The sequence below is a fragment of the Neovison vison genome, chromosome 10 (assembly GCF_020171115.1).
Source record: "Neovison vison isolate M4711 chromosome 10, ASM_NN_V1, whole genome shotgun sequence".
NCBI lineage: Eukaryota > Metazoa > Chordata > Mammalia > Carnivora > Mustelidae > Neogale > Neogale vison.
In genome coordinates, this window is record NC_058100.1 from 44,244,030 (window position 1) to 44,270,137 (window position 26,108).

General features: G+C 40.5%; 1 protein-coding gene across 7 annotated transcripts; it reads left to right on the forward strand.

The window, feature by feature from the left end:
* The first annotated feature begins 13 nt into the window (after positions 1–13).
* Positions 14–21,955, forward strand: TATDN3 (TatD DNase domain containing 3). 7 transcript variants are annotated; one of them, XM_044267148.1, is made up of 10 exons: positions 14–97; positions 1,756–1,788; positions 2,693–2,766; positions 3,413–3,497; positions 8,397–8,459; positions 9,739–9,848; positions 10,013–10,068; positions 11,566–11,678; positions 16,745–16,825; positions 21,111–21,955. In XM_044267148.1, the coding sequence occupies exons 1-10, from the start codon at positions 32–34 to the stop codon at positions 21,351–21,353; spliced, it is 924 nt and encodes a 307-aa protein (XP_044123083.1). In that variant the 5' UTR covers positions 14–31; the 3' UTR covers positions 21,354–21,955. The 7 variants fall into 7 exon arrangements, with proteins under 7 accessions (XP_044123083.1, XP_044123085.1, XP_044123086.1 ...); XM_044267150.1 differs by having other exon boundaries at positions 16,748–16,825; XM_044267151.1 differs by having other exon boundaries at positions 9,739–9,797.
* Positions 21,956–26,108: the final 4,153 nt, after the last annotated feature.

Here is a 26,108-nt window from a genome sequence, read left to right on the forward strand (position 1 = left end):
GGGGGCGTGGACGGCGGCGGTGGCTGTGGCGATGGAGGCGGTGGGCGTGGGGTTGGTGGACTGTCACTGCCACCTCTCGGCCCCGGACTTTGACAGCGTATGTAAGAGCGAGGCCCGGCCTGTGGGAGCGGGAGGCACCCCGGTCCTTTCCCTTCGGGTTGTTTTTGCTCTCCTGCCTTGGGACGCAGCGTCAGATCCCCCCGGGTCGCGTCCGTGGCCCTGAGGGACTGGCTCCTGTCTCTGATCTCCGGCTTTCCGGTTTTTCTTCCCGGCGCTGCGGAGCGCGAAGCCCTCTACCTCTGCATGGCTTCTGTTAGCCCTTCCCGTTTACGAGACGGCGTCCCCCTACCTCCCCTTGGCCCAGACGCTGACCCCACGGGCCTCGCAGCTCCGGGCGGGCCTGGCCGAGCGTCCCCTCCGCCCGGGCGGAAGGTGCTTCCGACAGACACCCCGGCGCGCCGCGGGCTCCGGCTGCGGTGGGGAGAGACGCGAACGGAGAGAACACGCCCCACACCAGAGTTACACGGTTTACTCGCTAACTGGAAACAGAGGCTGATGGAAGGAAGGGCAGAGTCTCTAAGGGGGAAAGACCTCTCAAGAGGTTGACACTTGAGCTGGAGCCGGAAAGGCAAAGAGCCGCCAAGCCGGGAGGTGGTGTGCGGGCGTGTAAAAAGCGGGCGGGTCGGATTTGACGCGTTGGAGCTGCAGAAGGGCTCGGCGTGGGGTGGGGAGCTAGAGAGAGCCGCTGGAGTAAGACTGGAGGTTTGCAGGGGCGAGGCAGGGCAGGTCAGGAAGGACAATGTGGAGCCAGGACAGGTGTTTGGGGTGGGTGGGTTGGCTGGTTGGTTTCAAGGGAGAGTGACAAGACCTGATTTCCATTGAATAACGCTTTGCTGATGGAGAGTAAGTGCGGAAGTTAGAAAACCAGTTTGGAGGTTTTTGCTGCGTATAGACAGGAGATGACTGTGATTGAAGAGGAGTTTGAGAAAAGCAAATGGATTCCGTGTGTGTTTTAGAGCTGGAATCTAGGGCACATGCTGAGGAACGGGATGTGTAGAGGGAGCGAAAGACAAGACGTGAGGATGCTGTTCACTGAGAGGAGGGAAGACCGGGTGGGCAGGGCAGATAAAAGGAATAAGCTTGTAGAGGAGAGTTATGTTGGGCACATGTTGAAGCCTAATGTCCACCCAAGTGGAAATGCCATATGGTCAGTTTTTTAACTGGCAGTCTTGGGTTCAGGAGAGAATTCTAGGCTGGAGCTCAAAATTAGCATAACGATGATATTAAACCCTATGGATGAGATCACCTGAGCTGTGTACAGAGAGAGGAGAATAGGATCCTGAAATCCGAGAGGAGGGAGCCAGCTGAGGAGCCTGAGAGGAGCAGCTAGGGGAGGGTAGAGTTTGCAGGAGAGCGGCATTGCAGAGGCCAAGAGCAGGAGATGTTTCTAGGAAGGAAGGCATGGACAAGTGAGGAGCTCTTAACGTCTCTGAGGGGCAGAATAAGACGAGGACAGGGAGGTGTCCTTTATATTTGACCATGACAGTTTCTGTTTTAGTGGAATAGGAACAGAAGGCAGATTTTACTAAGAGGAAGGGTTAACAAAAGGGGGGTCAGTGTAGCTCTTCACATCTATCACACTGTTCCTTGCCATTGTTGTCATTTGTTATGCTGCCTCAACTACACTGATATATATAGCCATAGAGAAGTTACTTATTCATCTAAAATAATTGTGATTATTTGCACTTTTTTTAGGATCTGGATGATGTGTTGGAGGAAGCCAAGAAAGTAAGTCAATATCTATAGTTGCCCTTTGTTTTCTTATTAATTTCAAGCTAGAACAGCTTGAAATTTGGATACACTATGCCTATGTTGCTTTGTTAATAATAAGTAGCATTAACTGTTTATTGTATACCAGACACTGAGCTACGCCCTTTCTGTACATGATCTCATTTAATGTTTCACAACATCCTTGTGAAGAAGCTACTATTTGATAGCCAACCATTACCCATTTGCTAGAGGAGGAAACTCAGACCTAGAGATTAACTTATCCAAAGATACACTGCTAGTAAAGTAATACAGACAGAATAGACTGAATCCAAAACCTGTTCCCACAGCTACCGTGCTTAGCAGTTATATGGCACAGATTGGTCCATCTATCAGTTCTGAAATTAACATTATTCCAGAGATCTTGGAGAAATTGTAAAACTTTTCTGAGACATTTTTATTTGTTTCAGGAAAGAATAACTAATTTTTAGAAGTTGTTATGAAATTCATTATAACTACCACTTTGTAGCTTTCTCTTAAAGTGATAGTCAGAAACGGTTGCCGGTACATTTTTACATACACAGCCGTCATTCAATATGGCAGCTTAATTAGGAGCATGGGCCCTGGCATTACTCAGGCATAATGATCTTGAGCAAGTTATTTGACTGCATCCAAAATTTCTAATCAATATGATGGATTACAGCAGTGCCTACCTCATAAGGTCGTATAGATTAAATGAGGTAATATTTTTATTTACTGAACATAGTGCTTGAAACATAGGAAGTACTCAGTGATAGCCATCGTGATTATATTGATAGACTATAAGTGAGCAAGAATAACTAAAAGTACAGAAGACTTTAAATTTCTGTTCAGTTATGTTAGATGTATATTGTTTGAGACTCTGTTGTATTCATTTTTGTTTCAGGCCAATGTTATGGCTCTTGTGGTGGTTGCTGAACATTCAGGAGAATTTGAAAAGATTATGCAGCTTTCTGAAAGGTGCTGCTTTTCATTAAGAATTTAAAGAGTTGGGGTACCTGGGTGGCTCAGTGGGTTGAGTCTCTGCCTTCGGCTCAGGTCATGATCTCAGGATCCTGGGATCGGGGCCCCAGATCGGGCTCTCTGTTCTGCAGGGAGACTGCTTCTCTCTCTTGCTCTGCCTGCTGCTCTGTCTACTTGGAATCTCTCTCTCTGTCAAATAAATAAATTTTAAAAATAGAAGGGAAAAGAAAAAGAATTTAGAGAGTTGCTGGGGCGCCTGGGTGGGTCAGTTGGTTGAGCGTCTGCCTTCGGCAAGGATCATGATCTCAGGGTCCTGGGATTGAGCCCTCCATTGGGCTCCTTGCTAGATGGAGAGTCTGCTTCTCTCTCTCTCTCTCTCCCTCTGTTCCTCCCCTTGCTTGTGCTTTCTCCCTCAAATAGAGAAATTAAATCTTAAAAAAAAAAGAAAAATTTAAAGAGTTGCTAATAAGGATGCAGTTATGATGTCATATTTATACTATCAAAGGTCATCCAATTTTAAAGAGAATGAAAAGAAAAAAATCACATCAACATAGCCTTAAGAAACTCTTTCATACTTTTTCATTAGGATAACATTGTCTACTAGTTCAATATTCCACTTTCTAAATTTGTTCTACATTTTTAGATATAAGGGGTTTGTCCTGCCCTGCTTGGGTGTTCACCCTGTTCAAGGAGTTTCTCCAGGAGACCAAAGATGTGTCACATCAAAGGTAAAAGTCATGTAAAACAAAAAGCATAATAAAAGATACCTTGATTCGGTAATGCTCCTCTTTTTTTTTTTTTTATTTAAAGATTTATTTATTTATTTATTTATTTGACAGAGAGAAATCACAAGTAGGCAGAGAGGCAGGCAGAGAGAGAGAGGGGGAAGCAGGCTCCCTGCTGAGCAGAGAGCCCGATGCGGGACTCGATCCCAGGACTCTGAGATCATGACCTGAGCCGAAGGCAGCGGCTTAACCCACTGAGCCACCCAGGCGCCCCCGGTAATGCTCCTCTTTCTGATTTATATTCTAAGGCAATAATCCAGAAGAAGGAAATGCTACCTTTCACAAAGATGTTTGTTGCAGCATTATTTGTAGTAGAGAAAAAACAAAAACAGCCTAGAGGCTCAGAAATAAAGGAAAAATTAACTTGAGTGTTAAATATATGTATGTATGGAATGCATGCATGGAAGATGACAACTATAGGGTTTGTTTTATGTAGCAATGAGGGAAGTGTTTTAAAATGTAAAAATATATTCTATAAGAGGGAAAAACACAGAAATGACATTAGCTGTGATGACTGGGTAGAATTATAAGTGACTTGCTTTCACATGTTTTTACCATGTTGTCATATTGCTTTAACCAAGAAGTAATAAAATATCCAGAAAAAGAAAGATACAAATTTTTAGATGTAGTACCATAAAGGAACAGATGAGTTCAGTACATAGTATCTTCTTGAACGTTAAACTGTCTCTGAGGGAATGCTCTTGATCTATTAAGCTGCCCTGCTGGGGCACCCAGGTGGGTCAGTGGGTTAAAGCCTCTGCCTTCTGCTTGGGTTGTGATCTTGGGGTCCTGGGATTGAGCCCCACATCGGGCTCTCTGCTCAGTGTGGAGCCTCCTTCCCTCTCTCTCTCTCTCTCTTTGCCTGCCTCTCTGCCTACTTGTGATCTCTCTCTCTATCAAATAGATAAATAAAATCTTCTAAAAAAAAAAACTGCACTGCTTTTATACCATCTCTTAGAAAAAAATCCTTCCTAGAAGATCTCACTGACTCATAGTAGCCAATATGTCTCATATTTCAGACTGGTCTCCTGACTCAGAATCAGGGAGATACAGTTTCTTAAGTGCTTTATTACAAAATGAGATTGATAGCCCCCCATTTTGAAGAAGTAAAGACTTTTTGTTACCTATGAATAAATTAAAATACAAGGTCTTTCATTTTTTATAATAATGAATCTGTATTCCTACGTTAGGATACCCCAGGTAGCTCTATTTATTTCGAAACAAAATTGCTTTTAATTCACTTCAGATAATAATAAATACTTGTCCTGTAGCTGGAGTGGTTCTCCTGGGATGATAAAATTAAATTGCTGAGAGATACAGTTCCCAAAATGTTGGAGATCATAGCAGGACAGGATTTCTTTCATTTATATAGAGATTTATATGAATAGGCATTCATTTAGTCAGTCAACAAGTGTTTTTACTGAGCACCTACTGCATTCCATGCACTGTTCTAAGCACTGTAAAATGAAATCCCTCTCATGGAAGCTAGATTCTAGCAGACAATCAACAATTAGATATATGAACAGGAAAACTAGGTAGCAGTCAGTGCCTTAAGACAATACAAGATCATGTCGTAGGGACTGTGGATGCTGATTTTTGGATTGTAGTCAAGGAAGGCCTCTCTGAGGTGGTGATATGAGAACTGCAGCCTGAATGCTACCAAGGAATTGGCCCTGCAGAGAGAGAACTCAGAATATTGTAGGCAAAGGAAAGAACCCAGTGTGAAGGTCCTAAGGTAAGAACAAGCTTGATGTGGTCAAGAAACAGAAAGAGAGCTGATGTGACCGGAGAGAAGGAAAAGTCATGATGGTGAAGTCAGAGGGACTGGGCAGGGAGCACTGTGTCTGGGGCCGTGCTGGAGTTCATATATGTGTGTGTGTGTGTGTGTGTGTATTTATATATATTTTATATATTCTATATAATGTATATTTTTATTTACATATATTCTATATATTTACTTATATATATTATATATATACTTATTTTTATATTTTTTTATATTTTTTTAAAAAGATTTTATTTATTTGAGAGAGAGAGCATGAGAGGAGAGAGGTCAGCGGGAGAAGCAGACTCCCTGCCAAGCAGGGAGCCCGATGTGGGTCTTGATCCTGGGACTCCAGGATCGTGACCTGAGCCGAAGGCAGTCGCCCAACCAACTAAGCCATCCAGGCACCCCGGGATTTAGATTTTGAAGAGATCCCCTTGGGTATGGTATGAAGAACAAACCTTGAAGAGTGCCAAAAAGGAAGACAGGAGGAGTGAGAAGACTATTGGAGTAGTTCCTAGGTGAGACGATGGCAGGCTGGACCAGAGTGCTAGCAGCACAGGCGAGGGGAAGTGGGTGGATATGTCGTATTTTGGCATGAATGTAGAACTGAAGACAGAACTGTTTAGCTTAAAAAGCTAATGAAATAGCAACAATAGATAGGTAATTCCAGATTCTTAAAGCAGGGATGAACTGAAAAAAATCTCAGGATAGCCCTCTGGAAAACACCAGAGGTACGCAGTTATTCCTCTTTTATTCTTACTGTGCTTGAAGTCCATACCGTAGTATGGTTTTCTCATAATGATTAGATTATAAATCCCTAATATGTGGTTCAAAGCTTGGTATTTAGTAGGTGTTAAGTAAATTCACTTGGTTCATAAAACTAAAGTTGCTGGGGCGCCTCAGTGTCTCATTCGGTTCCAGGTTGGACTCTTGATTTCTGCTCAGGTCGTGATCCCAGGGTCATGAGCTCAAACCCCACATTGGGTTCTGCCCTGGGTGTGGCGCCTGCTTGGGATTCTCTCTCTCCCTTCGCCCCTCCTCTCTCTCTCTCTAACAAAATATCTAAAATTAAAGTTGCATCACACAAATCTTTCCCCATGTTCCTGAACTAATTCATTCAATAAAACTCTGCCAGGCAGGGCTTGGGCCCCAGAGCTATTTCAGGGAACCACAATTCACTGTGTGCGATCTACTGCCCCCTGCAGTCAGGGCATGTGTTCTGCAGTTGTCTCCCATCCCTGCTTGGCTCACTTCACTCATTTGGGTTATGCACCCCTCACCCTGTTTTCAAGACTGTGAAGATTAAACATTTTATTTAATAAAAAAGCTACTGTATTTAAAATCATTCAGAATAAATCTAACAAATGGTAGTAGTCCTAGTCATAGGGTGTAGAGGTATAGGATCTTTAAAAACCTCATAATAGGGGTGCCTGGGTGGCTCAGTGAGTTGAGCCTCTGCCTTCTGCTCTGGTCATGGTCTCAGGGTCGGGGTGGGGGTGGTCAAGCTCCATGTCAAGCCCTGTGGCAGGCTCTCTGCTCGGCAGGGAACCTGCTTACCCCCCTCTCTGCCTGCCTCTCTGCCTAATTGTGGTTTCTCTCTCTCTGTCAAATAAATGGATAAAATCTTTTTAAAAAATACAAAATAGAACCATTAGCATGTAAAGAACTTGAGAACATCATTCAAGAGGTGGGAAAAGAAATTAAGTCAGAAATAGACCTATGAATGTCTTTATAAAACTATTTACATCTATTGAAATAAAATGGTAGAGACCATACACACTCAAATACACACATATAAAATTAGTAATATGAATTATATTAATTTCTATTTCCTATCCTTGACTTGCCAGAAACTTTCAAATTATTTCATGAGCGTTGGAACAGTCTCATTATAAATTTGTTTTGCTTTTTTCACAGTAATAGATATTCCAAGAAGCATTTTTCTCCTCTATCTGGTCTTCATCCAAATGTACACTTTCTTTCTAAGACTTTCCAAGTATCAACTATTTCCTGGGTAATCTCCAACTTCTCCAGCCCCTCTGAACTTCAGAGACAGAGCAGTTTGGATATTTGATTGGAAAAGCTTTGGCTGACGACATTTAACCTCCTCAGCTGTTGTTAGACACCTTCTCTGGCCTCTAGGTCTCTAGGGTCTCTGGTCTCTTAGCTTCTCATGACAGTGTTAAATCCTCTTTGTCGAGTCCACTAGAATGTGTTTCTAAGGCCATGATCTACTCTGTCTCTCAGGTTTTCTGTCTCCAGAGGTATAATTGTAGAATCTCCTCCTGCACCTCTTTTCTTAATTCTCCTTTGTTCTAATTAGCCTCAGTAGAAGTTCTTCGCAATTTACATATCCTGAGACTAAAACCCTCAAAGTAGTTTGAAAAATATCTAGAAGCAAGTTTTCCTTATATTTGTCTTTCCCTTGTCTTACAAGGGAACTCTCACAGAGTAAATTCTCTTTAAATGGAAATAGTAATATGGAAACTCACGGTACTTTGTTACTTAAATAATTGACAAGCATATGTGTGATAATTAGTGTTTAGACTGTTGAACCTTTAGAACAAAAATAGGCTAAGCAGGATTATAAACACAAAAGAAATCAGTGAAAATAGTGCAAAGGATGTATGAGATTGTTCCTATTAAAAAACTCAAAAACCATTAGTACCCTGAGAGGAGGACATAACACAGCCCACTCCCCAGGAACTCAGTTACAAAGGTGACTACCAAAGATGGCTTTCTTCTGTCTTGGTCAGCTATTGCAGGAGGAAATCCAAATCAGTCCTAAATGTCAGGCAATTCTTCCTAAATGTTAGGAAGTGTTTAAGTGTGACTTTTCATTGAAAGTCATGTTCTTGTGACCTGACTGGGTGTGGGCTGTTTCTACTCAAATTTCCAAATAGTAGTGCTCACCATTATAGAAGGATGACTATGGCTACTTTTTCTACTGGTTAAAGGTATTGAATATAGGTAAAGGACCCAGTATGGTACAGTGCCTGATATATAAAAGGTGTTTTCTAAAGTATCAGTTCCCTTACCCTTCTACTTAAACAAATTTCCTTTTTTTCTCCTAGGATTTGGACGTAGCTTTGCCTATTATGGAGAATTATAAAGATCAGTTGTTGGCAATTGGAGAGGTAACACCAAATAGCTGATCAAAGGACTTCTAATCTAGACTTTCATGTGATACACGGATATACTCTTTAGTTCGCTATTGGTAATTATAACTGACTTAGATAATTATACTCACTTTATCTAGCTGGATAATAATTTGTCAGTACCTTCTCAATAAGCAAAAGAGCCTGAGGTAAGACAGTAGAAAGCCTACTATAGACTTACATTAATGAAAAGAAAACTACTTTATTAGCATTTCTGTGTACTTTGTTCTTTTTTTTCCCCTTTTCTTAAATACAGACATCATCTCTATATTTAGTTAACACAGTATATACAAACATACTTTAAATATACTAGACTTTGTTGGGGTGCCTGGCTGGCTTAGTTGGTGGAGCATGTGACTCTTGACCTCAGGGTCATAAGTTTCAGCCCCACAGTGGACATAGAACTTATTTAGTAAATAAATAAAATATTTTTTTAATTTAAAAATAGTCTAGAGTTTGTCATTAAAGAACATTTTTTATTAAATAATTTACAATCAGGAAGCATTTTTATCACTTGGTAATAAACTCCACTTCTAATCAAAGACAGAAGATAAAAGTAACACTAAAATTTAGAATGTAGACTATAGGGGTGCCTGGGTGACTCAGTGGGTTAAGCCTCTGCCTTCGGCTCAGGTCATGATCTCAGGGTCCTAGGATCGAGCCCCGCATCGGGCTCTCTGCTCAGCGGGAGCCTGCTTCCCCCACTCTCTGCCTGTCTCTCTGCCTACTTGTGATCTCTCTCTGTCAAATAAATAAATCTTACAAAAAAAAGATAGAATATAGACTATAGCAGTCTATGAAAAAATAGTATCAAGAGAAACAGTGATTTATAATCTTCACTGTTCAATGTAGTAACCACATAGAGCACTTGAAATGTGACTGGTCCAAATTGAGATACATATAAATATAAAACACACAGGATTTCAAAGTCTTAGTACCCCCCCCAAAAAAGTAAAATAATGCAATTATTTTTTAATATTGATTTTGTGTTGAAATAATAATATTATTATTAATCATATAATCATATCATTAGTAATGATGTTTTGGATATATGGACTAAATAAAGTATATCATTAAAATTAATTTCACCTGATTCTTGTTAGTATTTCTAATGTGGCTACTAGAAAATGTAAAGTTATGTAGGTGGCTTGCCTTTATGGCTCCCATCATATTTCTCTTGGACAGCACTGCTCCATAGTATGTCTTTTGAATTCATTAAACCATAAACATGTAAATCTGTTTTATTTTTATATTACAGGTGGGACTAGATTTCTCCCCCAGATTTGCTGGCACCGATGAGCAGAAGGAAGAGCAACGGCAAGTCCTAATCCGACAGGTCCAGTTAGCCAAAAGATTAAATTTGCCTTTGTAGGTTAATTAATCATCTTTCTATATTAATAGCTATAGAGAAAATTGAATAATGATTCTCCTGAGATGGAGCTCTGTATTTCTTATTCTCTGAATTACTTTAATAGAACAAAAATAACACTTACAGATTAAGTACCTAAAAGGAATTTTTTATTGTTAAACAGAAATGTTCACTCACGCTCTGCTGGAAGACCCACCATCAGCCTCTTAAATGAGCAAGGTACTTATTTCCCTGAGAGAAGTGTGCCTAGTATTTACGTTTGACAGTTCCAGTCCATATTCTCATAGAATAAGCTGTGTTTTAATTTGATTTCTTAAAAGGAAGGGAAGCGAGTGGGGTAAGAGCGGAGGTGGAAGTGAACTAAGGTGATTCTGCAAGTCAGCCTACTTTCAAGTGTGATTATGACATTTAGAAGGCCAGCGTAGAGCAAACGAAAAATTGGGCCAAGTAATTTATATTCCTTCATTTAAAAATTAACAGCCCTAATTTTTTAATCAGCTTAAGCAACTGATTAATGAGAGATGAAAAACACAAAGCAAAGATGGGTTTACTGTGTTTTGCATGTTTCCTGGCTGCTGCCTCAGAAAATGGTATTATACAGGTCGTGGCCATCATACCTGAAATGCACTGTCGTCTTCACCAGTTGCTCCTGAAGTAAAAATATATCTTACAGCATTACTTTTCAGACTTTTTAAAGTACCATCCACAGTAAGAAATACACTTAAGTGCTTTTTTTGGTACTAAGCCTTTATTTTGACACGCAGTATATACATATACAGAAAACTGACCAAAGTTTAAGGAGCAGTGCATCTCAATGTATGTGCAGATATATAGGTGTATATAAACATGTGCACATACATATAAGCATATGCTGCTCAGTTACAACCCACTAAATCAATTCCATAATTCAGTTAAGATTGTAACTCACTGATGATGGTGCCTACTATTTGAAAAAAACAGCATCAAATAGTAAAATAAATATCATTGCCTGCAACTAGAAAGCATTGTATTTCTCAGTGATGAGAATGACTGGAATTACTAAGAGCACATGATTTTTATTGATTTGGTGAAGCCAGTCCTGACTATTGAGTCTCTGAGTCACTGACCTCCCTGTGTCTTCTTCCACTAGAATTCTTGTTAAGGATAATTTCACTGCTTAGAAACCTAGTAGGAACAATAATTTGACAGTTTACAAACTTCTAGAAAAGGTTTGATGGTATAAGAAGTTTAAATATTTGTTTAAAAATTTTTATGTTTTTTTTTTTAAATGTAGCCTCCGTGTCCAGGGTGGAGCCCAACATGGGGCTTGAACTCATAACCCTGAAATCAAGACCTGGATGCTTAACTGACTGAGCCACCCAGGGGGCCCTTAAAAAATTGTATTTCAGTTTTATTCTGAAGATTTAAAATTTCCTGTATTTTTTATTTTACTGTTTGGATACAGTACATTTACCCTTTAGAAATCATATAGGGGCATCTGGTTGGAAGAGCATGCAACTCTTCACCTCAGGGTTTTAAGTTTAAGTTCTATATGCGGTGTAGAGATTACTTAAATAAATTAAAAAAAAAAAAAGGAAGCCATGGAACCTCATCGTTATATTACAGTGACCAACATTTACTCAAAATTTATAATCTGTGTTGCCCAATTTGATTAGTGGGAAAAATTCTAGTTAAGGAAATGAAAGGAAACTCTAAATTATCTTGAATCTTTAACAGGTGCTGACAAAGTGCTCCTGCACGCATTCGATGGTCGGCCATCTGTAGCGATGGAAGGAGTTAAAGCTGGGTACTTCTTCTCAATTCCTCCTTCTATAATAAGAAGTGGACAGGTAAGTTCCATAACTAAGCCTCATTTTATGCTTTGTGAAATACCCTTTAAAACATGAGTTTTTATTACACGCCCGTAATACTATTCTAGTTACTTATAAAAATTAATCGTTGGTTCCTACCTCATACTTATATGAAAAGTAACTCAAAAATGAGTAAAAGAGCTAAGCCTAAGAGAGCTGAAATTTATAAAACTATTAGAAGAAAACAAATTGAAATCTTTGTAACCTTGGAATAGGCAGTGATTTCTTAAATATGACACCAAAAGCACAAGCAACCAAAGGAAAAAATAAGTAAATTGGACATCGTCAAAATTGAAAACTTCCAAAATAAAACAATTTTTGAACTTTTATGCTTCAAAAGACACTATCAAGAAAGTGAAAAGATTACCCACAGAATGAGAAAAGATGTTTGCAAATTATATCTGATAAGGGTCTAGTATCCAAAGTATATAAAACACCATTACAACTCACCAACTAAAAAGACAAATAATCTGGGGCACCGGGTGTCTCACTCGGTTAAGTGTCCAACTCATGGTTTGAGCTCAGGTCGTGATCTCAGGGTTCTGGGATTGAACCCTGCATCAGGCTCCATGCTTAGTGGGGCATCTGCTTTGAGATTCTCTCTCTCCTTCTACCTCTGCCCCTTCCCGCTCACACTGTCTCTCTCATTTCCAAATAAATACATAAATCTTTAAAAAAAAAAAGTTGGATTTTGTCAAAAATTTTTTTTCTTTTTAAAGAAACTCTTTATTTCTATTAACCTTATTTTCATTTAATGTTTATCACATGTTTGTTCTCCCTCTACTGAGCTGATCATACTGGTTTTCTTTTCTTGGCCTATAAATTGTATTGATTGGTTTTCTAGTGTTGAACTAACCTGGTATTCCTTGGCTCAATTCTCCTTGGTCACGATCCAGGCATACCTCAGTGCTGTTGCAGGTTTCATTCCAGACCTCTGCAATAAAGCATATATCACAGTAAAGCAAGTCAGGTGAATTTTTTGGTTTCCCAGTACATGTAAAAGTTATGTGTACACTATGCCATAGCCTGTTAGGTGTGCAGTAGCACTATGTCCAAAAAAAAAATAAAAATAATGTACTTACCTTAACTTATAAGTATTTTATTGTGGGACACCTGGGTGGCTCAGTGAGTTAAGTGTCGAGCTCTTGGTTTGAACTCAGGTTATGGTCTTGCAGTCATGGGTCCAGCCCTGTGTCTGGAAGAAGAGTCTACTTCAGACTCTACCCTCTACCCTTCCCTGCTGGTGTGTGCTTGCTCGCTCGCTTGCTTGCTCTCTCAAATAAATAAGTAAAATTTTAAAATTTTAAAAATAAATAAATGAACAAGAATATTTTATTTTTGGAAAAATGCTAGCCATCATCTGAGCTTTCAGTGAGTCATCATCTCCTTGCTGGTGGAGGGCTTCCCTCGGTGCTGGTGGCTGCGGAGTGACCAGGGTGACAGTCGCTGAAGGCTGGTGGGGCTGTGGCAATTTCCTAAAATAAGACAACAGTGAAGTTTGCTGCATCCATTAACCCTTCCTTTCACGAGTGATTTTTCTGTAGCCTGTGTTGCTATTTGATAGCATTTTGCCCACAGTAGAACTTCTTTTGAAATTGGAGTCCATCCTCTGAAACCCTGCCACTTCTTTGTCAACTAAATATATGTAATATTCTAAATCTCTTGTTGTTTCAACAATCATCACAGTGTCTTCACCAGGAATAGATTCCACCCCTAAGAAACAACTCTTCATTAATTCATTCAAGTTTTACTGTGAAATTGCAATAGTTAATTCTCGTCTTCAGGCTCCACTCCTGACGGCGGTGCTCTGACTGTTCCCGCCACGTCTGCAGTTACTTTCCCCCCTGAAGTCTTGAAGCCCTCGAAGTCGTTTATGAGGGTTGGAATCAGTTTCTTCCAAACTGGTGTTAATGTTGATATTTGGATCTCTTACTCTGACTTACAAATGTTCCTAATGACATGTAGAATGGGGAAACCTTTCCAGAAGGTTTTCAGTTTGCTTTGCCGAGATCCATCCAAGGAATCCCAGTCTGTGTGATACGAACTGTAGCCTCACAAAAATGTATTTCTTATATGATAAAACTTGCAAGTCAGAGTTATTCCTTGATCCACACACTGCAGAATGGATGTTGTGTGAGCAGCCATGGAAACAACACTACTGTCCACGCACATCTCCATCAGAGCCCTGAGAGGACCCGGTGCATTATCAATGAGCTGTAATATTTTGGAAGGAATCCTTTTGTCTCAACAGTGGACTTAATTTTTATTAAATCATGTCGTAAGCAGATGTACCTGCACACAAGCTTTGTTGTTCCATTCATAGAGTGCAAGCAGAATAGATTTAGCGGGGGCACCTGGGTGGCTCAGTTGGTTAAGCCTCTGCCTTTGCCTCAGGTCATGATCCTGGAGTCCCAGGATTGAGTCCCACATCAGGCTCCCAGCTCCACGGGGAGTCTGCTTCTCCCTCGGACCTTCTCCCCTCTCATGCTCGCTCGCTCTCTCTCGCTCCCTCAAATAAATAAATAAAATCTTAAAAAAAAAAAAAAAGGATAGGTTTAGCACTATTTCTAAGGGTTCTAGGGTTTTGGGAATGGTGAGTAAACACTGGCTTCAACTTAAAGTCAACCAGCGGCATATCTCCTAATGAGAGTCAGCCTGTCCTTTAAGTTTTGAAGGCAGGCATAGACTTTTTCTCTCTAGCCAGGAAAGCCCTAGACGGTATCTTCTTCCAACAGAAGACTGTCTACATTGAAAATCTTTTGTTTAGCTGCCTTCACGAATTCTCTTAGCTAGATCTTCTGGGTAACTTGCTGGAGCTTCTCCATCAGCACTGGCTGCTTCTCATTTCACCTTGATGTTACGGAGACGACTTCTTTCTGGAAACCCCACGCACCAACCTCTGCTAGCGTCAAGCTTTTCTGCAGCTTCCTGCCATCTCTCAGCCCGCATAGAATTGAAGGGCCTTGCTCTGAATGGGGCTTCGGCTTAAGGGAGGGCTGTGGGCTGGTTTAATCTTCTATCCAGATCACTCAGACTGTCTCCGTATCAGTAATAGGGCTGTTTTGCTTTATCATTTGTGTGTTCCCTTGAGCACCACTTCAAGAACATCTTCACATTCACAAGTCAATGAACAAGCCAAGAGGTTTCACTTTCAGCCTATCTTGGCTTTTATCACTGGGCTTAATCATTTCTAGCTTTTGATTAAATGAGAAATGTGTGACTCTTCTTTTCCCTTGAACACTTAAATGCCACTGTAGTGTTTTTAGTTGGCCTAATTTCAATATTGTGTGTCTCAGGAAAAAGGCCCAGGGAGAGGGAGAGAGAAAACAGAATGGCTGGTGAGTGGAGTGATCAGAACACATAAGACTTCTCAATTAAACTTACCATCTTGGGGTGCCAGGGTGGGGGGTTAGTTGAGCATCTGCTTTTGCCTCAGGTCATGGTCCCAGGGTCCTGGGATAGAGCCCTGCATCAGGCTTTCTGCTCAGTGGGGAGTCTACTTTTCCCTCTTCCTCTGCTGCTCCCCATTTGTGCTCTCTCTGTCAAATAAATAAATAAATAAAATCTTTTTTTTTTTAAAAGATTTTATTTATTTATTTGAGAGAGAGAGAGCTTGAGAAGGGGGAGGGTCAGAGGGAGAAGCTGACTCTCTGCCAAGCAGGGAGCCGGATGTGGGACTAGATCCTAGGACTCCAGGATCATGACCTGAGCCAAAGGCAGTCGCTTAACCAACTGAGCCACCCAGGTGCCCCTAAATAAATAAAATCTTAAAAAAAATAAAAATAAAAAATAAATGTACCTTCTCATATGGGCACAGTTTGTGGTGCTGCAGAACAGTCACAGTAGCAACGTCAAAGATCACTGATCACAAATGAGTGTAACAAATATAATGACAATGAAAATGTTTAAAATATTACAAGAACTACCAAAACGTGTTGCAGAGACACGAAATGAGAAAATGCTGTTGGAAAAATGGCACCAATAGACCTGCAGGGTCGCCACAAACCTTCAATTTATAAAAAACAAAAAAACCCTCACTATCTGTGAAACACAATAAAACAAGGTATGGCTGCATATTATGCTTTTTATAGCTTCATTTTATAGTTTATGGTAGAACTTCATTTATTTAAAATCTTGTTTTCTCATATAAACCTTTACTGCTGTACTTGCATTAGCACTAACCAGACCTGGTAGTTGCAATCCACAGATTCTGCTAGTTGCTGTATTTTCACCTTCTTTCAGTTTGGAATATTTCTTAATTTACCTTGTGACTTCCTCTTTGACCATATCAGTTATTTCAAAGTGTGTTGCTCAATTTCCAAATACTTAGGAAAATTTGTGGATATCTGCTTGTGTCTCTAAGTATGGATCTACCTTATCTTTAAAGTGATTACATAATACTTCACAATATGGATATACCCTAATTTATTTAATCATTACCTTAAGTAAAGTTTAGGTCATTTCTAGTTTTTCACTGTTATAAACAGTGTTTCAGTGTTCAGCCATAAGAAAGAATGAAATCTTGCCATTTCAACAAAATGGATAGACCAAGAGGGTATTACGCTAAGTGAAATAACAGACAGAAAAAGACCAATACCATGTGATTTTACTTTTATGTGGAATCTAAACGAAACAAATGAACAAAGAAAACCAAACAGACTCATAAGGGAACAAACTGGTGGTTGCCAGAAGAAAGGGGGTGGGGAGATGGGCAAAATAGGTGAAGGGGGTTAAAAGGTACAAACTTTCAGTTACAAAATAAGCCAAGTACAAACTTTCAGTTACAAAAAAGAAGTGTTGAGAAGTACAGCATAGGGAATATAATCAATAGTACTGTGATCATCTTGTATGGGGACCAATGGTAACTACATTTATTGTGGTAACATTTAGTAACAGTTGAAAATTTTAGTAATTAATTGAATATGAAAGCATGAATTTTAGGTTCCTGCCAAGTAGAATGCATTGGTATATGGGTTTAATGCTTTTTTTTTTTTCAATTTTTATGTCTCATGTTTTAAACTGACTAGCTTTCTCTTTTCTCTAAGAAGCAGAAACTTGTGAAACAGTTGCCTTTAACTTCAATTTGCTTAGAAACAGATTCACCTGCACTAGGACCAGAAAAACAGGTAAATGATTATCTAATTCCTACATTATTTAGATTGTCTTTCTTTTGAGTTATTTTCCCCTTAGCTGTGTTTCTCATTATGGTATAAATACAATGGAATCCTTTTTTTTTTTTTTTCAAGAATTTATTTATATATTTGAAAGAGAGAGAGTGAATGAGAGGGAGAGAGAATCCCACACTGAGCTGACGCCACACTGAGCACAGCCTGACACACAGGGCTTGATCCCATGACCACAAGATCATGATCTGAGCCGAAACAAACTGAACCATGCAGGCGCCCCCACTGGAATCCTGTTTTAATGCTTGGTTGAGAGGTTTTATTAATTGTATAGCTGTTGTGCTCCAGCAGATACTCTTAGATATTGGCCAGTGTTAACTTACATAATAATCAGAGCCAGACCAGTATAGTAAAAAAGGCTCAGTTTCTCTGCTACCCGCTAGGTGTGTGACTTTGGGCAAGTTACTTAATCTCTTTGAAACTGTTTCCTCTGGGTGCCTGGCTGACTCAACTGGTTAAGTGCCTCAGGTCATGATCCCAGAGTACCCGGATCATCCCTGCTGCAGGAGGGGGAGTCTGCTTCTCCCTCTCCCTCTGCTCCTCCCCCTGCTGGTACTCTCTCTCTCATTCACTCTCTCTCTCAAATAAATAAATAAACTTTTTAAGAAAAACCCATTTCTTCTACAAAATGTAGAGCAAAGATCACATCAGTAAATCCATGACTGTATCAACATTTATACTGAAAGAAACAGAGCTTCATTATAGCATCTCAATTAAAAGAAGGAAAATAAACATTTCTTGAACATCTTCTATCTACCAGACACTGACAGACATTTCATATACGTTATTTCACTTAATCCACACTGTAATATTCTAATGTTATTAGTGTCATTTACATTGTATAGTAAATATATAAGGTGAGTTTTTATGTTATTTATATCTCTAAATGATAATTGACTAAACAAAAACAGTTTAATAGTATACTGTTGGCTTTACAATATATACGAAAATAAAATGCATGAAAGCAATAGCATAAGGGCTGAAAAGGGAAAAATGGAAGTTATCCTATTGGAAGATTTTTATACTATATGTGAAGGGATATGATATCACTTAAAGATAGACTTTATTTAATTAAAGATGTACACAAAAAATCCTAAGGCAAGCACTAAAACAACATTTTCTCTTTTTTTTATTTTTTTATTTTTTTATTTTTAAAGATTTTATTTATTTATTTGAGAGAGAGACAGTGAGAGAGAGCATGAGCGAGGAGAAGGTCAGAGGGAGAAGCAGACTCCCAATGGAGCTGGGAGCCTGATGCGGGACTCGATCCCGGGACTCCGGGATCATGACCCGAGCCGAAGGCAGTCGTCCAACCAACTGAGCCACCCAGGTGTCCCACATTTTCTCTTTTTTTTTAAGATTTTTATTTATTTGACAGAGAGAGGGAGAGCACACAAGCAGGGGGAGCGGCAGGCAGAGGGAGAGAAAGAAGGAGGCTCCCTGCTGAGCAGGGAGCCTGATGTGGGGCTCCATCCCAGGACCCTGAGATCATGACCTGAACCAAAGGCAGATGCTTAACCATTCTTCCACCCTTTTTAATATTTATATGTGTACATATATATTTTTCATAAAAATAGAATTCACTTGAACACATTTCACGTGATAAATATCTGTATATGTCAATAAATATACTCCTCCCTTATCATGTTAAATAACTGAATATTCCAGTGTGTGAACAGTCCATAATATATGTAACTTGCTATTGTCATTTATGTTGTTTCCAGTGTAGTATCATAAACAATATGATGAATGTCCCCGAGCAAAAATCTTGGTGCACATTTTTCCTTGTTTTTTTTAGACTGATTATCAAGGTCAATTTTTTTAAACTTTAACAGTTCTCTTATTCCTCTGAACATTATCATCCTGAGTAGAAAAAAAAAAAAAATGAGGGGCATCTGGGTGGTTTAGTGGGTTAAAGCCTCTGCCTTCGGCTCAGGTCATGAACCCAGGGTCCTGGGATCGAGCCCGACGTCGGGCTCTCTGCTCCGCGGGGAGCCTGCTTCCTCCTCTCTCTCTGCCTGCCTCTCTGCCTACTTGTGATCTCTCTCTCTGTCAAATAAATAAAATAGTAAAAAAAAAAATGAAATTCATAAAATCTAAATACTACTGATTATAGTTACACCACTATTTTGTAACCATTAAAAAAGGAAAAAGCACCGCCAGTTATGCTATGACATGCCATTGCATGTAAGTAAAACATCCATCAACTTCAGAGATGTTAAATGGGAGGAAATGCATCTTAGAATTAGTGAAATACCATAATACATAATCTATTTAGTCTTCCAGACACACCGTAGCAATTCTTTTTTTTTTAAAGATTTTATTTATTTATTTGACAGAGATCACAAGCAGGCAGAGAGGGAGGCAGAGATAGAGGAGAAAGCAGGCTCCCCTTGGAGCAGAGAGCCCGATGTGGGGCTTGATCCCAGGACCCTGGGATCATGACCCGAGCTGAAGGCAGAGGCTTTAATCCACTGAGCCACCCAGGCACCCCACACCGTAGCAATTCTTGAATCCAACTGTAATATAACCTGCGAGGTGAAGAGGCCCAGCTGTAGAGCAGTGACCTTCACAAGGAGTCATTTACGTAACAGACTAAGCACAGTTAATCCACCTGGCCGGGCAGGTCACCAAGTGGTCACCACCCCCACGCTGCTTTGTCTCCTAGGTGCCAGGACCTCAATGGTAATAATCGGGGCTCTTTCCAAGAGCAACACCGACTACCATCAGCGTTGTACAGGCCAGACTTGCGGCTGTAGCTTTTAAGCTTAAGTTCAGGGCCTTCTCCCCAGGCTTGCCTCCTCACCTCTCCTAACCTACCTGTTAAAAAAGAAGAGCTCATTGGTTTTTACCAGCTCACTGCATTCTGTTTTCTCGATGGTCTCCAAGATTTCCACCCTGAGTGTCATGTCTGATACACTTTCTGTTTTATTCTGTTTCAGGTACGAAATGAACCCCAAAACATTTCCATTTCAGCAGAATATATTGCCCAGGTAAAGGGGATCCCAGTAGAAGAAGTTATAGAGGTAACAACACAGAATGCATTGAGACTGTTTCCTAGGCTTCGGCACCTGCTCCTGAAGTAGCTTCAAAACCAAATGCTGCAGGGGAAGCATTTGAGCCAGAAATGTTCTGATTAAGAGTCTGAACTGAAGAAGCCATTATGTAATGATATAGAAGATTATCATTTTAGAGAAATATTTCTAAAAACCAGGCTTGGATCCTGAAACCCTAGATTCTGAGTCTGTCTTGTGCTTCCTTGTAATTATTGGAGTCCTACCAGGAGATTGGGAAACACTTCTGCTTCTTACCGTATCCCATTAAGTAGAACGACCATATGACTTGAAACCATTTCTTCTGGCAAGGGAGGCTCCCCCAGCTAAGACATGAGCGCTGCCGGCGCCACTAACGTTTGATCCTTCGCCACCACAGGATTTATCTTGCAGAAGGAGATCGTCTCGTTTCTTACACTGTCAGAGATCTCTTTTCTGGATTTGTAACATTGAATTGTTCGTACTTTGAATTACTTCTTTTTAAGAGAAAAATGTATACGTTTTTATATTGATGGTAGATTCTGACTTATGAGGCCAGTGGTGTGTGCAATCACCATTAAATGCCAAACCCCAAAGTTTGGGTAATAAACTGAGTTTAAGTTCCAGTCTGAATATTGTCACATGTTTAAAATGTAGATAGCTTTATTAAAATGTGTCTATTTTTGCATAGAGTGATATTTTATATTTTTAAGTTTTAAAAATCTTGGCTGCAAAGAGTTCCATGAATCGATGGTGGGTATGGCAGCCCAACAGTGTGAATACAGGTAACGCCACTAACCCACACACCCGGAAGTCATTAAAGTGGTATTTTATTATGTGTATTTTACCACAGTTTTAAAAAATCTTATATGTAGTTTACTCGGTGTTGTGACCCATACCAAAGCCTGGGTATTTTGTTCTACTAAATTACACAAGCAGAAAAGTACTGGGGAAAGTACCTATCATAGAAAAAAGTTAACTTCCTAAAAAGCCAAGTGACTTTATATAATCATTAATATTTTGAAATTAATTTATTTATAGAGGACTCAAAACTAGTTCTGGGGCAGACTGTCCAAACCAAACTAGACTAAGAAAGAGAAGCGGGGCGCTTGGCCACCCGTCAGCATTATGAGAGTTGAAATTCCTAATGCAGTGGGAGGTTCTATTAAAATCAGACTTCTGGCTCTCTCTTTCAGCTCTGTATTTCTTCTGCCAATTTCCTGCCCTTTCTGCCCACACTCCCTTTGTCAACTTTCACCTCTAAATCTTTTAAGATCCATTTGAATGACTTCCCCCGGCCTCATCGCCCCAGCCAGACGCGATTCCTGCCGCCTAAACTGTGCAGCCCTGTTCTCCATTTCCTCATCAGCTTATTCGTTTCATGGATCACACAGCTGTGGAGCCTCTCCAATGGGTTTCCCACTAATCTAGGTCCATAAGGCTACAGAGAGGAATAAGACATGGTCCCTGCCTTCAGTTCAAAATGTATTAAAGGGGACAAATAATCCCAAAGCAATGTGAGAAGTACTATAATAAAGGAGGAATGAGGTTCTACAAAACCAGTTTGATGACATTTAACACACATTCCTTTTTACTAAGGTTACCTTGTGTATGTTTTCACCTTAAGAAATTACAGACCATTTGAGAACAAACCAGTTTTTTTCTTCTTGCATCTTCTCTGTAGTCTGAAACAAGGTTTGCAGTATCATATGCTCGTACATATCTTTTAAATAAGCGAGTGGAGGTAGTTAGTCCACTGACTGCAGCTGACAAGCTAGTATGTTCTCCTTCAGTCTACTCTTCGAAATGGAGATTTAATGTTCTATACCTTTTCACTGGTTGGGCTTTTGTTTTGTTTTGAGGTGCATATTTTTCATCTCCACATTGTTTTAAATGTATTAAATGCTATTCAAAGATTTCCTAATGTTAAACATTCTGAAAAATAGGAATAAACTCTCATGGTCCAAAGAAGCAGATCCTTTTTTTTCTTTTTTTTTTTAAGATTTTATTTATTTATTTGACAGAGAGAGATCACAAGTAGGCAAAGAGGCAGGCAGAAAGAGAGGGGGAAGCAGGCTCCCCATGGAGTAGAGAGCCCGATGCGGGGCTCGATCCCAGGACCCTGGGATCATGACATGAGCCAAAGGCAGAGGCTTAACCCACTGAGTCACCCAGTGGTCGCCACCTGCACACAAAAACAGATCTTTTATGTTCTGTAGGAACATCCTCCCCCAAGTGAAAGGCTAGAAGGGCTCTTCCCCCCACTCCCCCTGCCAGCGTATGGTGACCTTCCTTACTAAAGGAAACATTTCTTATTCCAGCTTTTGTCTTTTTTATTCTGGTAAGAATCAGATGAATATGTATTATTCTTTAAATTAAAAAAGAAAAATTAATATCAACTCTTTTCTTTATTATTATGCAACCAAGCATCCATTTGATCACCTTGCTGGGCCTGCTTCTCTGTCTCCTGCCCACTACTTTGTTCAAAACCCTCCACCGTCCTCTTGCTGTTGCCTGTTCCCTTCCCCTCTCCCAGATAATTCTTCTTAGCTGAATATAAAGAAGAGTTGTGTTTTTGCGTGCTTGAGGTACACTCATACTTCAGAGTTTAATTTTTTTATTTGCCCTTTCTTGCCCCTTTCATGCTTTTGATTAAATACTTCACAGTAACATATTTGGACTGACATTTCATTTACAGGATCTGAGTGATTTACAGAGGGTTTCCAGTAACTGTTCTTTGCTTTTTAGAGCTTAACTTTTCAATCCTAAGCAAATCTCACTGCGCCTTTTTTTTCACAGCCTTTTAAAAGTATGACAGAGTCTGTGCTAATAGTTACAGTTAGTCAGAAGGATAGAGTGGAAGGAAATTAGATAATTCAGAGATTATCAGTGTTACAAGCTTAAACACGAGGAGGCTCCAAGCAAAAACATCCTAGTATGCCCTCCTCACCCTCCTTCTTTTTGGCTAATTCCAAAGCAAGCACATCTCCAAAAAATATGGCTTCTTTGGTGAGCATCTCTGTAATTCATTAATAACCTGAGTATAATTTATACTTTGCACATTAAAACTGGTACAAATAACATTTCTCAAGTTAATAGTTGAATATAATAAATACAGAAAACCATGCATAGCATATAAGAGCAACCGACCGGGTGACTCAGTCGGCTAAGTGTCTGCCTTTGGCTCAGGTCATGATCCCAGAGTCCTGGGATCCAACCTCTCATCGGGCTCTCTGCTCAGTGGAGAGGCTGCTTCTCTCTCTTTCCCCATGCCTGCTGCTCTGCCTACTTGTGCTCTCTCTGTCAAATAAATAAAATCTTAAAAAAAAAAAAAAGGCAGAAAGTGTTAAAAGTCTGATATCCTCTGTATAGGACCTTTCTGTGGATTGATTCTGAAGCCCAAGTAATTTAAGTAAATCGTATAAATGCTCACACTTGATGTGTGATGCATTTGAGATCATGATCCCCTGACTTCCATTCCAGCACTTTCCCCCAAATAACCCAATTTGATCTTCGCATTAATTTAATATCCTTCAAAAGCCATCCTTCAGGGGTGCCTGGGTGGCTCAGTGGGTTAAGCCTAGTTCATATTACACTGTAGTCATAGATGGCGATGACTCTCCTCCTGAAGCAGGTCCTCTATGAAATTCTTTCGGGCAGTTAGGGGGAAGGTCAAGGTTCCTTGCTGAGTCTTTGGGGCCTTGATGGTGTTCAGCTCAAGAGTCATCTACAGGCCAAAATGGCACATCTTAGGACACCTCATTCGTAATCCCTATGACAGCTTCAGCGGCAATGGTGGGCCATGCAGAAGTCTTTTCTGGAGTAGCAGGGGTGCCACGGGAAGCCTTCCTGCAGGACCACTAGTGGCCTTGACTTGGAAACTCACCTGCAGACAGCCAAATAGGGAGCCAGAGCAGAAACGGAGGAAAATGCTGGTCCGCACATGTTTACGAGGGAACACGTATATCAACAGCTGTGAAACGTTCCTGGGAGGAATGGTGAGGCAAAGCACAAGCGGACCTCCTGCAACCTCCCCCTCCCCCACTCCTGGGGGTGGGGGAGACGTGTGAAATTCTTCTAAAATCTCCCAACTATCTTAATGTTAATACCTTGCTAGAAGGGAAAACAACTTTAACTCCACAATGGCAGGACCTGTGGTATCTCCTAGGCATCTTGTAGGTTGGCCCTCTTTAGCCTATGAAAGTACTTTTGAAACCTCCCTTTTCCTTACTTCCTCCAACTCCCCAATATATAATCACTGCTCCCCAAGCCACAGACACACACACACACACACACACACGTGCAGCAGCTCTTACTGCCCGGGGGTCCTGTCCCTGTGCTTTAATGAAGCCACCTTTTTGCACCAAAGATATCTCAAGAATTCTTTCTTGGTCATGGGCTCCGGACCCCCCCACCCCCACCCACTGAACCTCACCTATATTCCAAAACCCCATCAGTACCATCAGAGTTCAAAAGATAGATGGTTTTGTGAGTTTCTTGTTTTAGCCCTAGGTTGTTGTAGGGTGTATACAGAAGGAAGATGTGGAAACACCTAACAGGGAAAGGGGCTGGGGGAGGGAAGGTTTCCAGCAGAAGGTGGCATTTAAACTAAAGCCAGCCAAGAGAAGGGAGGATAAAAGAATAAGGCAGAGAACCACAGACAGTTCCTTAAAACCTGGAGGAGAAGGTAGGAGGGGATTACAAAGAAGTGAAGTTAAAAGGATTATTAACTACATAGTACATAACTGGACACTCATTCACTATGTGTTTATTGCCCAGGATTCATAGAGTGAACCCAAGGAATGATGTTGTATGTGATGGTCTTTATTGGTGTAGGAAGGTAATTCCCCCATAGAGCTCTCACATTTCTGCTTGCCTTCGGAGCAGAGGCACTGACAGCTTTTGTTCCAGACTTTCTCTTCAAGGATGCTTGTAGCCAAGGATCTTGGATGGCAGAAATGTCTCACTGGAACAGAAGGCAGGTTTATTTGCCATCCAGTACAGTAAAGGTTGGGGTGTCTTAAGCTCAGAGAAACCTCAGGTGTGAGGCAAAACCTGTGTGTGTGGCATCTATCTGGACAGTTCCTGATTGCCATGGAGGAGTTGGGGGAGGGCAAGGGGGACCCTCCTAAACATGAGGCTGGTGCTACTTGCTATGGTGGGAGTAATAAAGTCCTTTGCCTCAGAGCTAGGAGTCTTCTGCCTTCTGTCAAAGCTCATGAAGCCGTGGTAGGCTAACTTTCCTAGCTCTTGACACTAGGTGTTTGCCTTTTGAGAAGCAAAAAATGAGTTTGGGGCCTGGCTCTTTTTTTTAACATACCCTCAGAGTTAATGAATCTTATCCATACTGGGCACTTGTGCAGTCCTAGCTGAGGTAGGATTTTAGGCCAAATGAATGCTCCATATCCCTTCTAATACGAAAATGCTCTAGCTTATGAAGCTTGTGGAGCCAAAGGGCAACGAAATACAAGATGAATATTTCACTGATGTAAAAACAAATGCCAAGAAGCCAGGCAGTGCTTGGCTTACCAAATGGGATAGGTTATGACCTCAGACTGCAACAGGGAACACATATACCAGGTTAAATTGAAAAATCGCCCGCTATCCAGGAAACAAGGACACAGTGGTGATGGTAGCCAAATGGGGTTTAGCCACGAGATGACTCTAGCAATGCCCACTTTGGGGATGGGCAATAAAATAGAACAAAAGTCTCTGTGGGCACCTTATATTATCTTCTCAAGTATGTACTTTAAATTATCAAAACCGTAGCCTCAACAGAGTAAGTTAATGCAATTAAGCAATAGAAGCAAGTGTTAACTTTGAGAAACTTTAGTCTTTAACTTGACTGAGTGGGATTACATTCTACTAATTTCAGAAACAAGCTGTTTAAACATTCTAGGTTGGGGCATCTGGCTGGCTCAGTTGGAAGAGGATGCAGCTCTTGATCTTGGGATCATGGGTTCAAGACCCATGTTGGGTATAGAGATTATTTAAATAAACTTTAAAAAAAAATTTTAGCTTACAAAAGAGAAGATCACTGTAAAGTGAACTTTTGGCCATTCATCTTTGAGACTACCTTTAACCACTCAGAACCTCTCCAGAACATCCAAGTCTAAATAATGGGATGGAATAAATAAAGAAGTGTTTTATGTGACAATATAATGTTTTCTTGGGGAGCCAGTGAATTTTTTTAA

Excerpts from the sequence above, each read along its gene's own strand:
- TATDN3 (XM_044267148.1), top strand. The coding sequence starts at position 32 with ATGGAGGCGGTGGGCGTGGGGTTGGTGGACTGTCACTGCCACCTCTCG. Across the intron at positions 10,069-11,565 it reads CAGCCTCTTAAATGAGCAAG|GTGCTGACAAAGTGCTCCTG; the intron begins GTACTTATTTCC and ends AATCTTTAACAG. Across the intron at positions 16,826-21,110 it reads CACTAGGACCAGAAAAACAG|CTCTGTATTTCTTCTGCCAA; the intron begins GTAAATGATTAT and ends TCTCTCTTTCAG.